The sequence below is a fragment of the Genypterus blacodes genome, unplaced genomic scaffold (genome assembly GCF_046128005.1).
Source record: "Genypterus blacodes isolate CSIRO-AG114 ecotype Tasmania unplaced genomic scaffold, CSIRO-AGI_Gbla_v1 ptg000037l_1, whole genome shotgun sequence".
In the NCBI taxonomy this organism is placed as follows: Eukaryota; Metazoa; Chordata; class Actinopteri; order Ophidiiformes; family Ophidiidae; genus Genypterus; species Genypterus blacodes.
This window is the reverse complement of record NW_027466850.1, coordinates 4,431,142-4,445,605: the sequence shown is the minus strand read 5'-3', so window position 1 is coordinate 4,445,605 and position 14,464 is coordinate 4,431,142. Positions and strand designations below refer to the sequence as shown.

General features: G+C 43.9%; 2 protein-coding genes across 3 annotated transcripts; one reads left to right on the top strand and one right to left on the bottom strand.

Moving 5' to 3' along the window:
* The first annotated feature begins 184 nt into the window (after positions 1-184).
* Positions 185-7,713, top strand: cand2 (cullin-associated and neddylation-dissociated 2 (putative)). The gene is made up of 24 exons (XM_076147252.1): positions 185-274; positions 780-923; positions 999-1,153; positions 1,249-1,369; positions 1,460-1,517; positions 1,719-1,917; positions 2,020-2,125; positions 2,345-2,487; positions 2,924-3,243; positions 3,350-3,491; positions 3,660-3,778; positions 3,867-4,022; positions 4,122-4,343; positions 4,450-4,656; positions 4,749-4,936; positions 5,132-5,297; positions 5,574-5,714; positions 5,789-5,928; positions 6,057-6,232; positions 6,342-6,437; positions 6,556-6,725; positions 6,837-7,001; positions 7,136-7,243; positions 7,483-7,713. Exons 1-24 carry the CDS (start codon positions 207-209, stop codon positions 7,711-7,713), a joined length of 3,741 nt encoding a protein of 1,246 aa, XP_076003367.1. The 5' UTR covers positions 185-206.
* An 18-nt stretch (positions 7,714-7,731) lies between these two features.
* Positions 7,732-13,113, bottom strand: LOC142996295 (uncharacterized). Of its 2 annotated transcripts, XR_012961747.1 has the most exons (8): positions 12,967-13,113; positions 11,894-12,202; positions 11,132-11,461; positions 10,564-10,869; positions 9,934-10,047; positions 9,661-9,750; positions 9,300-9,355; positions 7,732-9,022 (listed from the first exon to the last, which is right to left on the bottom strand). XR_012961747.1 is itself a non-coding variant. In XM_076147251.1 (7 exons), the coding sequence occupies exons 1-7, from the start codon at positions 13,004-13,006 to the stop codon at positions 8,741-8,743; spliced, it is 1,221 nt and encodes a 406-aa protein (XP_076003366.1). In that variant the 5' UTR covers positions 13,007-13,113; the 3' UTR covers positions 7,732-8,740. The 2 variants fall into 2 exon arrangements, 1 of the variants encoding a protein (XP_076003366.1); XM_076147251.1 differs by lacking the exon at positions 10,564-10,869.
* Between the last annotated feature and the right edge of the window lie 1,351 nt (positions 13,114-14,464).

Sequence of the window (14,464 nt, the reverse complement as noted above, 5' to 3'; positions counted from 1 at the left end):
ACGGGGACGCCATAACCCCCATGAAAACACTTTCTAGTCCATCTATTTATACCCTATCCCCCAGTGTCATGTTGCTCGGGCCGCTCTGCGTGTGTCTGCCCCCCTCGTGTCTCGCCATGTTGTCGGGTTAAATCTCTCTTCTAACATTCATGCTTTTCCTGTAGAATAACTCTCACACCGCCGCTGACAGCCGCCAAAGCACCAAGATGTCGAACGTTTCTTACCACATCTCCAACCTCCTGGAGAAAATGACATCCACTGACAAAGACTTTAGGTAAGCAAGTGAGTGAACAGCTGGTGTGCCTGACAGTGAGATGACACTTTAGAGTCACAGAGTGGGAGTCACAGTCTAAACTTCTGCTTTTCTTCTTCTCTTCACGTAGAGATTGAGTGTTTTCCATTATGTAAAGGGAATTAGGCTTAAAAGGAAATGTGTACAAGCGTTTGTGGTGAAGTTTAAGTGTCATAACTCATAACAACACAACTAAAACAGACAGGAGGCCAATGGACTTACACCACTCATTGATTAGTTTATCATTATTTTAGATAATGGCATTTTAGATTGTGTGTGTGTGTGTGTGTGTGTGTGTGTGTGTGTGTGTGTGTGTGTGTGTGTGTGTGCAATAAGTTATAATAAATACATAATGAGTAAATAATAAATGTTGTCATTTCTTAATGATATAGTTTGGGAATCTCTCTCTCTCTCTCTCTCTCTCTCTCTCTCTCTCTCTCTTTCTCTCTGCCTCTCCGTGTGCGCGTGTGTGTGTTTGTGTGTGTAGGTTCATGGCAACAAATGACCTGATGCTGGAGCTCCAGAAGGACAGCATTAAACTGGATGAGGACAGTGAGAGGAAAGTGGTCACCATGCTTCTCAAACTGCTGGAGGACAAGAATGGAGAGGTGCAGAACCTGGCTGTGAAATGGTAACGCACACACACACACACACACACACACACACACACACACTATGACTAACTGGTAACTGGTTTGTTTTGTAGTCTTGCTCCTCTGGTGAGTAAGGTGAAGGAGCACCAGGTGGAGATGATGGTGGACACACTGTGCTCTAATATGATGTCAGACAAGGAGCAGCTCAGAGACATTTCCAGCATGGGACTCAAAACTGTGATAGCTGAGCTGCCTCCGTCTTCATCAGGTCAGAGGTCACACTCTCGCTCTTCCCTTGAAAAAACGTGTAACATCATATTTTGGCATTGTTCTTTGTACTAAGCTGTTTATGTGGGTTGCTAGGTTTGACTCTGACCAGCAGTGTGTGTAAGAAGATTACGTCTCAGCTGATTGGTGCAATGAAACAGGAAGATGTGTCAGTTCAGTTAGAGGCCCTGGACATCCTGTCTGACATGTTGGGAAGGTAATACATAGTAAAGATATATATATATACATATAAATACATATAACCATATATAGCTTGTCACAAATCCTGTTTATGGTGATGTTACAGGCTGAGTGGTGCTCTGGTCAGTTTCCACAGCGCTTTGCTGGCCAGCCTGCTGCCTCAGGTAAGAGACAATGACGAATGTGTGTGTGGCACATGTTGAGTTGTGTTTACATGATTTGGGGTTCAATAGATCGGACTGATCGACTGGAGCTCTTATAAGTGGGCAGGACTTGTTTCTTATAAAAGTAATAAAATGTTATGCGTCGTTTTTCACATTTGCATTTATCTGTTCCTTCCTTGCTTCCTTCCTTGCTTCCTTCAGTTAACCAGCCACAGAATGGCAGTCAGGAAGCGCTCCATCTTGGCTCTTGGCCACTTGGTGCCTTGCTGTAGCCCCACACTCTTTTCCCAGCTTACTGAACATCTACTGATTGAGCTGGCCAAGGCCCCGCCCACTTCAATGACACGGACCTACATCCAGTGCTTAGCAACCATCAGCCGGCAGGGCGGCCATCGTGTTGGTGAGACAAAAACATCTATCGACGCACACAGTCACACACACATACACACAAATCCAATCTTTTGAATGCGTACGTGAATGTGTGTGTGTGTGTCCCCCATAGGTGAGCATTTAGAGAAGCTGATCCCCATGGTGGTGAAGTTCACCAGTGTGGAGGACGATGAGCTGAGAGAATACTGTTTCCAGGCCTTTGAAGCTTTTATACGCAGGTATGCACACACACACACACACACACACACACACACACACACACACACACACACACACACACACACATACGCACATACGCACACACACATACACACACATACGCACACACACATACACACACATACGCACACACACACACGCGCGCACATACACACACACACACACACACACACACACACACCTCTGCTTTTACTCAGTCTGGGTCTACTGGTTGACAGGTGTCCAAAGGAGATGTCACCCCATGTTGCCACGGTGACACAGTTGTGTCTCAAGTTCATAACATTTGACCCGAATTACAACTATGATGATGAAGAGGAGGATGAGGAAGATGGCATGGATATAGAGGATGGGCTTGATCAAGGTTTGTGTATCTGTCTGTTTACCATGTCAAATACCACTTGATTACATTTACAGTAACAAATACTTTCACATTCATTTCCCCATTCTTGTCCTGCAGCTCATTGTTTTGTTGACGTTCTTGTATCTTGCACAAGCTGATGATGAAGAGACACTAAACGACTATATTTGTCTTTTCTTCGTCACTCGAACTTCTGCTTTTCTAGAGAGTATTGAGTAATTTATTCTAACTTTGTTGTCTAACTTTGCTCTGCAGTTCTCTGAAATCTGTTCTCTCTCATTCTTTTTTTAATTTAGTTAATTTGTCATCCTGTTGACTTGTTGTTGTTTAATGTCTTCCTTATTCCAAGTGCACCTGTGGCTCATCAGGGGCTTCTAAACAAAAGTACTTCCCTGTTTCCATCTTGTGTTTGTACTCTGTATCATCTCCTCTCATTCAGACTCAGACGATGAGTACAGTGATGACGATGATATGAGCTGGAAGGTGCGGCGCTCCTCCATCAAGTGCCTGGAGGCGTTGATTGAGACACGCAGGGACCTCCTCCTCTCCTTCTACTCCTCCATCTGCCCCGCCCTGCTCGCCCGATTTAAGGAGCGCGAGGAGAACGTAAGGGCGGACATATTCTCAGCCTTTACAACACTGCTGAGGCAAACCAGGGCAGGTTTGAGTCATCAGTCACTCAACATGGCTTCACGTCATCACAGCTCAGATGGAGCGAGCAAGGAGGAGGAGCCGGCAGTCGCCATGCTGAAGGAGCAGGTACAGAAAGACGAACAATGATGGGAATGATAGTGGGTGGAGCTAAACGACCACAGTAAAAGTGCTTTAGCAGTGTGTGTGTGTGTGTGTGTGTGTGTGTGTGTAGGTGCCAGCTATCGTGAAGGCTCTACACAGACAAATGAAGGAGAAGAATATAAAATCTCGACAGGGCTGCTTCTGTCTCCTCACTGAACTGGCTCACACTGCACCAGGAGCCCTGGAACAGCACATACCTGCACTGATACCTGGTACACACACTCGCACACACACACACACACACACACTCCGTCTTTACCCTACCAAAAGAGTTTCTCCTTCTTATTCTTCTTCATTTCCTTCATCTAGTAACGCTTTTCTCGTCTTTTCTCCTTTTCTTTCTTCGCCCCGTTTCTTTCCTCCCTCCATCTTTCCTCCAGGCATGGTCTTCTCTCTGACAGACAAATCCACCTCCTCCACCATGAGGATCGATGCTCTCTCCTTCTTCCATGTCCTCCTTCTTTCTCACCCTCCTCAAGCCTTTCAGCCGCTCATGCAGGTTCTTTCCATTTAAACGTGATGGGTTTGTAATTTTGGCGTTCGGTGAGCCGGTTGTGGGTAAATTGCTTCTGCTGGGGTTCCTGCAGGTGGTGGTTCCTCCGGTGGTGGCGTGTGTGGAGGACACCTTCTATAAAATCACCTCGGAGGCTTTGTTGGTCACCCAGCAGCTGGTCAGAGTGATGCGGCCGCTAGGGCAGACTGCCACAACTGGAGGATTCGACCCAAAACCATTTGTTAGAGAGGTATGATGGATCAAGGAGGGCAGGGATGCACTTTGAGTTTGGTACAGCTGTATTGTAATGACTGGCCTCTTTTAATTTTGTAATTTTCCCTTCATCAAGGTATTTCCTGTGACCTTAAAGAGGTTGAAAGCAACAGACATCGACCAGGAAGTGAAGGAAAGGGCTATTTCCTGCATGGGTCACATGGTGTGTCACCTAGGCGATCACCTGGGGGCGGAGCTACAGGGTGTGTTGGCGATCTTCCTAGAGCGGTTGAAGAATGAGATCACAAGACTGACTGCAGTTAGGACCATCACCCTGGTGTCCTCTTCTCCCTTAAAGGTTGAGTATGAGTGCTTTAAGCTTCATCACAATAATGTAAAGACTCTCTGTTTCCCTCTTTAAATCCCTCTTTTCTGTGCTCCTTCCTTCTCTCCCTCTCCTCTAGATCAACTTGTTGTCCATTCTCCCCGAGGCCTTGTCTGTGCTGGGCTCCTTCCTTCGTAAGAACCAGCGGGCTCTGAAGCTCGCCACCCTGGCATGTCTGACAGCTCTGATCTCCCATCATGCCTCCACCCTCAAACCAGAAGCCCTGGAGCCTGTAGTGAGGGAGCTTCCTGAGCTGGTGGATGAGAGCGACATGCACGTATCACAGGCAGGGACAAGGCTCCACCTCCTCCATCCTATAACCAATAAGGCTTTTACAGACTGTGATGTCGGCTTCCTGTCTCGTGTGCTTCCATTCAGGTGTCCATCACATTGATGACCTGTATGACTCAGGCCTGCCCCTCCTCCCTGACTAAGATCAGCTCCTCTGTGCTGCCTGGCATCTTCAGACTGGTCCACTCTCCTCTGCTGCAGGGAGGTGCACTGGCTGCCATACTGGAGTTTTTACAGGCACTGGTATTGACCAAAAACAGTAACCTTGGTTACAGGTAAGGAGCTGTAGAAGGGCGACACATGGGGGGGCCTGTGTGATTTTGTTGAGTCTGAACGCTGATGTGAAACAAATAGTTTTGGTGAGATGTTTCTGATGGAGCATGAGAAATGAGACAAAGCCTCCTCTCCTTTCCTCTCCTCTCCTCTCCTCTCCTCTCCTCTTCTCTTCTCTCCTCTCCTCTCCTCTCCAGTCAGTTGCTGAAGTCTCTCACAGGGCCGTTCCACTGTTCCCAGTCCTCTGCAGACAGCACCGCCATTCACAGGCAGTCCTACCACTCTGTCGCTCGCTGTGTGGCTGCTCTGTCCTCTGCCTGCCCTAAAGAGACAACCAGCACTGTGACCGGCCTCATAAAGGAGGTTTGTGCGTTTGCGTGAGTGTGTGTGTATATATGTCAGTCAGAGAGAGAGACTGTGTGTGTACGCTGCTGTCCTCTCTATGTTGCTGTAACTGCTCTGAACTACTACAACAAGGTGTCAGCACTTCTCTCCTCTCCTCCCCTCCCCTCTCCTCTCCTCTCCTCTCCTCTCCTCTCCTCTCCTCTCCTCTCCTCTCCTCTCCTCTCCTCTCCTGTCCTCTCCTCTCCTCCCCTCTCCTCTCCTCTCTTCTCCTGTCCTCTCCTCTCTTCTCCTCAGATAAGGAGTCCTGGCTCTCTGGAGTCGGCTCGTGTCCTTGCTCTTTTGTGTCTGGGGGAGGTGGGGAGGAGCGGCAGTCTAGGAGGGAGCAAGGAGGTGCAGGGAGTTATCCTTGAGGCCTTCTCCTCCAGCAGTGAAGAGGTAAGCCTCAGATCGTGTGGCACCTTGTGGTTCCTTGTTCTTTTATGCTAACAGTATTTACTTGATGGTTTCAGGTGAAGACAGCTGCGTCCTGTGCTCTGGGCAGTATGGCGGTCGGCAGCCTAAATGACTACCTGCCCTTCCTACTGAAGGAAATTTCCTCACAGCCACGCAGACAGTACCTGCTGCTCCACTCCCTCAAAGAAGTCATCAGGTGTGTGTGTGTCCATGTGTCTCTGCTCACACTTTGTCTTTGTATAGAAGGGGTTCAGGTTTCTCTAGACATTGCAGAGTGTCTGTGCACATCTACAGCACATCAGTTATTGTGGCTGTTTCTTTCAGTGCCAGTCCTGCCTCTTGTCTCTTGCCCCATGTGGAGTCTATCTGGGAATTGCTGTTTCAGAACTGTCAGTGTCAGGAGGAGGGAACCAGGAATCTGGTGGCTGAATGTCTGGGAAAACTGACCTTAGTCGACCCTGCACAGCTGCTACCCAGGCTGAAACAGCAGGTCCGTACAGGTATGATGTCCTCAGATCTTCATTTCAAACTGTTGAGTCAAAGTTTAGAAACATACATGGGAGCATTTCTGACAGGTTTGCCGTATACTGACCCAGTGCTCCCTCACAGGTTCTCCTCTGGCTCGCAGCACCGTGGTGACAGCTGTGAAGTTCACTATTGTGGACCAACCTGCTCCCATAGACACACTGCTGAAAGACTGTATAGGTAAGACACACACACACACACACACACACACACACACACACACACACACACACACACACACACACACACATTCACACAAAGTCCTTTCATAGTAGTAATGTCATCTCTGTGTTGACAGGTGACTTCCTGAAGACCATGATGGATGATGATATCAATGTGAGGCGGGTTGCGTTGGTGATGTTCAACTCGGCAGCGCACAACAAGCCATCTCTGATCCGTAGTCTCCTAGCAACGGTGCTGCCTCATCTCTACAAGGAGACACAGATCAGGAAAGACCTCATCAGAGAAGTGGGTTGATTGGTTAATATTGAACAGCACATAACAAATCTCAGACCGTAGTTATCTCTCATTTTTTCTTTTTGTTTTCAAACTGTTGTATTACCTGTGTGTGTATTGCAGGTAGAGATGGGTCCGTTCAAACACACTGTGGACGATGGTTTGGATGTGCGTAAAGCAGCGTTCGAGTGTATGTACACTCTGCTGGACAGCTGCCTGGAGGGGCTGGACATCCTGCAGTTCCTGGATCATGTGGAGGAAGGACTGAAAGATCACTATGACATCAGGGTGGGTGGGAAAATACCTGTATACCACGTTCACTAGAGTGTGGAAGTGTGGAGGGCACCCACTTGTGCCAGTTCCCCATATTTCTTCTCCTCCCTAACGTCATCCTATTCCACCTCATGGTTTTGCATGTATAGATGCTGACCTTCCTGATGTTAGCCAGACTGGTGTCTCTGTGTCCTGGTGCTGTGCTACAAAGACTCGACAGACTGGTGGAACCTCTTAAAGCTACCTGCACCACTAAGGTAGTATAACCTACTGTAATACACACACACACACGCACTAAGCTCCTTTCAGACTTGAGTTCTCTTAGTCAGCTGGCATCACTGATCCGTTGAAGTGATGGCTGAACTTTACCGGAAATGTCTCTGTCTCTGTATTTCCACTTATTGATCCACACTCCTGGCTTTCCTTCTATGTTTCTTCATTTCAGCACCACTACCTTTAATTTAAGTGATTCCTTGTGTGTGTTCATGTCCCGTAGGTGAAGGCCGGTTCGGTGAAGCAGGAGTTTGAGAAGCAGGAAGAGTTGCGTCGCTCAGCTATGCGCGCTGTCGCCGCCCTGCTGGCTGTGCCCGAGGTGGAGAGGAGCCCCAGCATGGCTGACTTTGCCAACCAGATCAGAACCAATGCAGACATGGCATCCATCTACCAAAGCATCCAGGGAGGGGAGGGTGGGGGCTTAGCTCCCATAGACAGCATGGATATGAGTTAGACTTGGATGATAGCAGGGATATTTTATTTGTTTTTTATTGACAGGTGCAGTGGATAAAAGTGAAATAAACCTCTCACTCCATCATTTGGATTTTGTGGATGTTAGTTTACGTCCATGCAAAGACATTTGACAAGAATAATCAGGGCTACACACATTTCTTAGCCTTGTATTAAAATGAGAAGCAGTGGTTTTATGCTGGTTTGTGTTCCAAGTGCCTCTTTCATTTCACCACGATTAGAAAAATGATGTTTGTTGTTCTGCTTCAGATAGATGTGGGATATGCGACCCTGATGATGATCACATATGAAAGATGATTTAATGTAGTCTGTGATGCAAAATGGAGTGTAAGCAATCTTCTGATTGTGTAGTTTGTGAAAGTCTTGTGCGTCAAACAGGAACTTGCTCTATGCTGTACTTATCTGAAGAGCAGGATGTGACAGCCCACAAGTGATGGAAACAGATCTGTCAGAGACCTGGTCTATTGGAGATAAGGCATTAACTGTGGTTTTGAATGCTGAGCAAGGTTTTCCATTCACACTGATGGAGCATATCAATCACACAGTTAAGTGTTAAGAAGACACATTTCAGTTTGGAAAGTGATGTTAAAGTAAAATTAAAACAAAGGTTTTTTTGCAAGAGAAATTATTTTTGACAAATCTGACTTAAATATAATATTTTTAGACAATGAATAATGGACTTATAACTATCAGGTGTGGAATGAAATGAATTTACATGGTTTGGATGATAACTGGTTTCTTTCACACAGTGCCAACACAATAAAAGAGAAGTTTATCTGCAACAATGTAACTTTGTCCGTGGCTCAGAGAGAAACATTCACAAAGTCTGAAGTACTTACTGCTTTTTCATATCATAACAAAAAAATACTAATAGGCATAAACATATTTAAATGTGTATATACAATACTTTTTAAACCATGAGCTTCATTTGAATTGAAAAAAATCCAATCTCAATGGATTAACAAAAGGCTTGAAAAGGTATGAGGTCACCCAGAGAGCTGAACTTGTCGTCATGGCTGCTGAGGCTTGTCGATGGTCTGGTAGAGCGGCTCCTCAGCAGGTCTGGGTGAGTAATTGGCTGTAGAGGCCAAAGAATACTCACAGGCAGAGGGACTCGGTTTTCTTGTGCCACCGTCCGCTTTGTCAGGGCGGTTTGGGAAACTGACGGTGGAATATTGAAGAAAGGCAGAAGGGTTTGTGGGAAGGTTTGCGGTAGCATAAATGGAGGTTATAGCAGTTCCCGACTCTGGCTGTTGAGGGCGCTCCTCAATCTCCTCATATATGTAGCCGTCCTTCCAGAGAAAACCACAAAATAGATTAGTTTGTAAATATAAACGCTTCATGGTTACATCACCAACGACCATCTGACAAATGCCTCTTTCTCCTTGAACAAGATCCACTTAGTTAAAGATGTTATTAAAGGACATAACCCACACCCAATTAAGAAAGTAAAGATGTTTAATCACTTAAAATCTCAACTAATTGAGAAATTGTGTCATTGTTCTAAAAAATATTCTGCACTTCATTTTTTCCCTCACACACACACACACACACACACACACACAATACCTCTTTGCTTCTGTTCAGTGTTTCTCCATTTCCTCTGTTTTTTGAGGAAATGAATCCTAGCAGAAAAAAAAGGGGAAGTGAGAGAAATTGAAAGAAGTGCAGTAAACAGGAAAGAGTATTTTAGTTTTGCATTTCATCCACATTGACCCTCCTTGATGCAGTACTACTGTGCACACTGAGTGAGACCAGGACATTGCAGCTGTTACTTCTCAGATGCAGGCTCAACTCAGCATGGAGGAAGGTCACTTAAAATATGTTACATGATGTAAACATGTTACAGGAGTGAAGGACTAACCAACATTAAGTGCGTGCGTGCGTGTGTGTGTGTGTGTGTGTTTCATGTTAGGTAACATGTTCTTACGTTTGTAGGTGAGGATCATGATAAGGAGGAGAAGGAGAAGCAGCAGCAGAGCTCCACAGATGGCCACAATGCTGGTTACGAAAGCTCTATCTGCATGATAAAACCCACATCATTATCATTATTCTTTAATTCCAACTTTATCAAAACTACTGTCAACGTCAACATGCAACATTGACACAAACTCCTGTATCACAGAAGTTCTGATGGTGAACCCTACCAAAACAGAGTAGCATCTAGTTCCTTCTCTTTAGATATGAGACAGATCATTCTTACTATAACTGTCATCAGAGCCAAGATCTGGAGAAACGGGAGAAGTGGCAGCTGTTGGATATGAGGATGAGGATGATGAGGAGGATATTACAGATGGTGTTGATGTGTGTGGTGATTCTGAAAGGGAACAGAAGTGTATGTAAGGTTAGAATGATAATAATATATAAAGTGTTAATTAATATAACAATAAACTAAAAAGGTCTCAATAAAGTAAATGATTGAAAATAAAAAACAAACAAGTGAAATTAGGGACACCATCTGCCCAAACTGACCAGCTGGACCCTAACATTTATTTTTGTTATCATTGCAACATTTTCTTTTATTTCTCTACTAACAAACTAACAAAGCAACCTTTATTGAGAAAAAACTATTGTGTCCTATTATAGATTATCATTGGGTGACATCTGGTTTGGATCGATATAACAATCTGGATCTGGGAGTTGGAAATGTGTTGTGATTAGAGCTGTGTCAGATAAGAGCTGCGTGACAGTAACATATGTATGACATATAATCACAAAGTGAAGGGGTCGGAATACCGCACTGTAGTTTTATAAGTCCTGGTTAAAATGTGAATTAAAAATGTGTTACTATGTGAGAAAGGGCCAAGAAAATAAAAGTAACGTGTCCACCTACCTACTATCATCACTAACATGTGGTAGAATGTGCGGCTAGAGTCAGCGCTTTCACCACCACACCAGTATGTCCCAGAGTCTTCTCTTGTAACGTCTCTCACAGATATGGTGATATAAGGTTTGTCACGATCCTCCTCCATTTCAAATCTGTTAGTGTTGATCGGGTTCTTTGTCGTTGTTAGATGTTGACATGTAAACGGATCATCTCCCTTACAGATGAACTTGAAGTCAGATGTGTCACGTTTATATTCACACCAGTATATGAGATTCTGTCCAGCAGGGAGACGTCTTGTGAAATTTCTGATATCTGTAAATAATATATAGATTAAAGGGACTTGACCCTTGGGGAATATGATAATAATCACGAGCAACTTGAGATTTCTGAATTCAGTTTTCCAATCAGTCAAGCAAAATATAATGGTCTACAGAATCAAAAGCAGCTGTGAGATTGTTATAGATGTATTTCCACCTACAGACCTAGGACCTTAATATCCAGATTTAAAAAGATTACAATAAAAAAAGACTGAATCATTTGTACTATGGATGATTTGTTTGTGTTCTTTCCTTACCTTGAACTCTCAGTGAGATTTTTTTGATTGTGGCACGGTGACCTCCTCTGAACACCACTCCACACCAATAATCCCCAGCATGCTGTTCGGTTACGTTACTGATGGTTAGGTTGAAGTCATTGCTTGAGCTTTTGAGTGCAAAACCCTTTTCGTTTGTAGAGACAGTTGTTGATGATGTTATTGATAAAATTTCCTCGCAGACTGTTTCGGTCTCTTTGCAGAAAAACATCCCAGTGGCCTTAAATTCTCTTCCAGGACGTTTGCATGTGATGCCTGTTTTAGCTGTTCGATAGGAAATTTGACTCGACGGGTCTTGGCAGCCTTCTTCAGCTGTAAATACAAAAAAGGAACAATTTAACACCATAATACTGTACTTCATTACAATATGAATTCATAATGACTAGGTGATAAAACAGAGGAAAATGCTGCGGAATATTTATCTGGGAAGAAAAATGGATTTGGGAAACTTTGGAACAATGGCACCATTCTCTGCATGTAAGATTCATGAGATCAGTGATGTTCTGGAGGTCTGTTGCTGAATAACAAACAGGGAGCAGCACTAATGCTCCTGGTGATCCAGCCTACCAGCAGCAATGGAATGGCCACATTCATATCACAGCACATACTGTATCTATATTGATTTGAATATTATACCAGTTGTACCGCCTGCCCATTCTTTTAGAGATAAATGTATTTGTGTGATGGCTATTCTGTAAACCTTGTAGTAGGAATGAATTTAGAATACAAGTAAATGTTTCTTACCTTTTTCCAATTCCACTTTCACAGAGCGCTTCCTGTTACTTTTCTTTTCACTAAAACTGCACTTGTATTGTTCTTCTTTTTGGGTGGATTTTTTGATGGCCACTCTCAGTTTTCTTTCCCTTGAATCATTGAACAGGTAGAAGCTATTCTTTTTTTCCCAGACATCTGTTTGGGTGCTGAATGTTGTTGGCCTTTTTGGTGATGATAAGATTACTTGAGTTTTTTCAGTTATTTTATATGCACAAATGAATTCAACCCATCCTCCGGGGCATCCCTTCACTTCTATCTCTTCAGAGGAGACATCAAAACCTGCAGGTCAGACAAAAAGCAAAATGTGCACAAAGGAAGTCAGGAAGTGAAACACGCACGCACGCACGCACCCACGCACGCACGCACGCACGCACGCACGCACGCACGCACGCACGCACGCACGCACGCACGCACGCACGCACGCACGCACGCACGCACGCACGCACGCACGCATACATACACACACACACACATTGAGCTGCTGTTAATGTAACTTTCCTTTTTTAATCTGTTGGCATAGGCACCACCATTCACTGACACTAACACACATACACACTTTATTTGTGTGTATGCGTGTATGTGTGTGTGATTTGTATGGGTATCATGGCCAACCAAAACAAGGCCTAATGACATCCCAACCTGAGACAACCATTTCGCAATCCACTAATCCCATAGACGTGGCAAAAAGTGTTGATACCAGTAAAGTAAAAAAAAAAAACAAATCGGCAAAATTTTCTCTGAAATAAGTTGAAACCGATAAAATAATTAGTATCCACTGTACTTTAATTTAATTTAATAGATCACACTTTGCTTTTGGATTGTAGTGATATTTCAGGATGGCTATTTTATTTTTTATTAATATCACAGGTGTCATAAATCATAATCAGTTATTTTTAAGAAGTGAGAGAGATTTGATAATGAGCTTTTTGACTATTGTTTCTTTTGTGTAACTTGTTAGATAGTTAGGCACAGTATTGTTCTGCTGTAACACTGCTACACAAATACTATTGTAGGCTATCTGACTCAAAAGGGCTGCTTCTTACCTGTTGTCAGGGTGAAGATGAGTGTAAGAATGAGCTTCATTTGATTGGTCTTGGTTGCTGAGATCCTACGTGAATATGAAGAATCTGCTCCAGCAGGTACGTGCAGGTTTCTCTTGTCAGCAGTTGATTTATACTATCTCATGTTAACATCTCATCGCATCACTGTCTTTCCTGTGTTTTATATTTAGAACCGAAAAAAACCCCCCCTATTCATTTCCTTCCTCTTCTATGTCTGTAATTGTTCTTACATATCGCCTTCTTCTGTACTTTGCTGCTTGTCTGGTGGGAATAAATAACTGAAGAAAGCAACTGTTATCATCTCTAAAGACAGCAAACACAGATTGTATATCATAGTCATTATTTGACTTAATTGAAATAAAGGGATTGTATTTACAGCAACAGATTGTGTTTCTGTACAGCTCCTCAATGCAATATGAAGGATGTAGAGGAAAATATGTCAGAAAGGAAGTGAGACTTTGTGTTATAAGGTTCTATATGGCAAACTCATGGGTGTCATACTTTAAAAAGCCAAATGAGCGAGTTCAGCTAGATGAAGTTGATAGGGATCTCAAAATGAGTCTGGAGGCAGACGATACAAAGGTAATGATTTTATTCATGCTTAAAGCGGAAGACAGGCGCTTTTTCTCAACAACTAGAGGGCACTGTATCTCCTGCAGTCAGATCCATGACTGAGGGAGAACTGGAAACAAACCTTTCAATGTTTCACTGTACCAGGACATACTTTGTAACATGTACCTATCTAGAAGCTGCCTGACCGTAAGTGTTTCTGTTTAGATTACATCACTGATGATACATCTTTTACTGTCCATGACTTATTGTGTATTACATCATTACATCACCGACTATACCAAACATAGCCTTACAAATACCGGACAGGATATCATCCAACCACAGGCTTCTGTATTTACCTAACTACAGTGAGAAATAGCAACAGTACCCACAAGGACAGATAGACTGACAAGACATACAGTCATAAAGAATGGAATTAACTGTGAAATGTTGAATCATTTGAAATTTGTTACACATTCTCAATGGTTCCTATGTTTTTGAAGGATTACTAAAAGGATGATATGGGAGAATTGTTGATAAGGGACATTTCAACATCTCTGCTAACACAGCAGATGGAGCAGTTGTGAATGGGGAGATCAGGGTTTGAGAAGCAGGAAGAGTTGCGTCGCTCAGCTATGTCGAGGTCGCCGCCCTGCTGGCCGTGCCCGAGGTGGAGAGGAGCCCCAGCATGGCTGACTTTGCCAACTCAATTCAGAACGAATGCGGACATGGTGTCCATCTACCAAAGCATCCAGGGAGGGGAGGGTGGGGGCTTAGCTCCCATAGACAGCATGGATATGAGTTAGACTTGGATGATAGAAGGGATATTTTATTTGTTTTTTTATTGACAGGTGCAGTGGATAAAAGTGAAATAAACCTCTCACTCCATCATTTGGATTTTGTGGATGTTAGTTTACGTCCATGCAAA

Excerpts from the sequence above, each read along its gene's own strand:
- cand2 (XM_076147252.1), top strand. The coding sequence starts at position 207 with ATGTCGAACGTTTCTTACCACATCTCCAACCTCCTGGAGAAAATGACA. Across the intron at positions 4,657-4,748 it reads GCGACATGCACGTATCACAG|GTGTCCATCACATTGATGAC; the intron begins GCAGGGACAAGG and ends GCTTCCATTCAG. Across the intron at positions 6,438-6,555 it reads ACTGCTGAAAGACTGTATAG|GTGACTTCCTGAAGACCATG; the intron begins GTAAGACACACA and ends CTGTGTTGACAG.
- LOC142996295 (XM_076147251.1), bottom strand. The coding sequence starts at position 13,006 with ATGAAGCTCATTCTTACACTCATCTTCACCCTGACAACAG. Across the intron at positions 12,203-12,966 it reads CATCTTCACCCTGACAACAG|GTTTTGATGTCTCCTCTGAA; the intron begins GTAAGAAGCAGC and ends TCTGACCTGCAG. Across the intron at positions 9,356-9,660 it reads CATGATCCTCACCTACAAAC|GATTCATTTCCTCAAAAAAC; the intron begins GTAAGAACATGT and ends TTTTTCTGCTAG.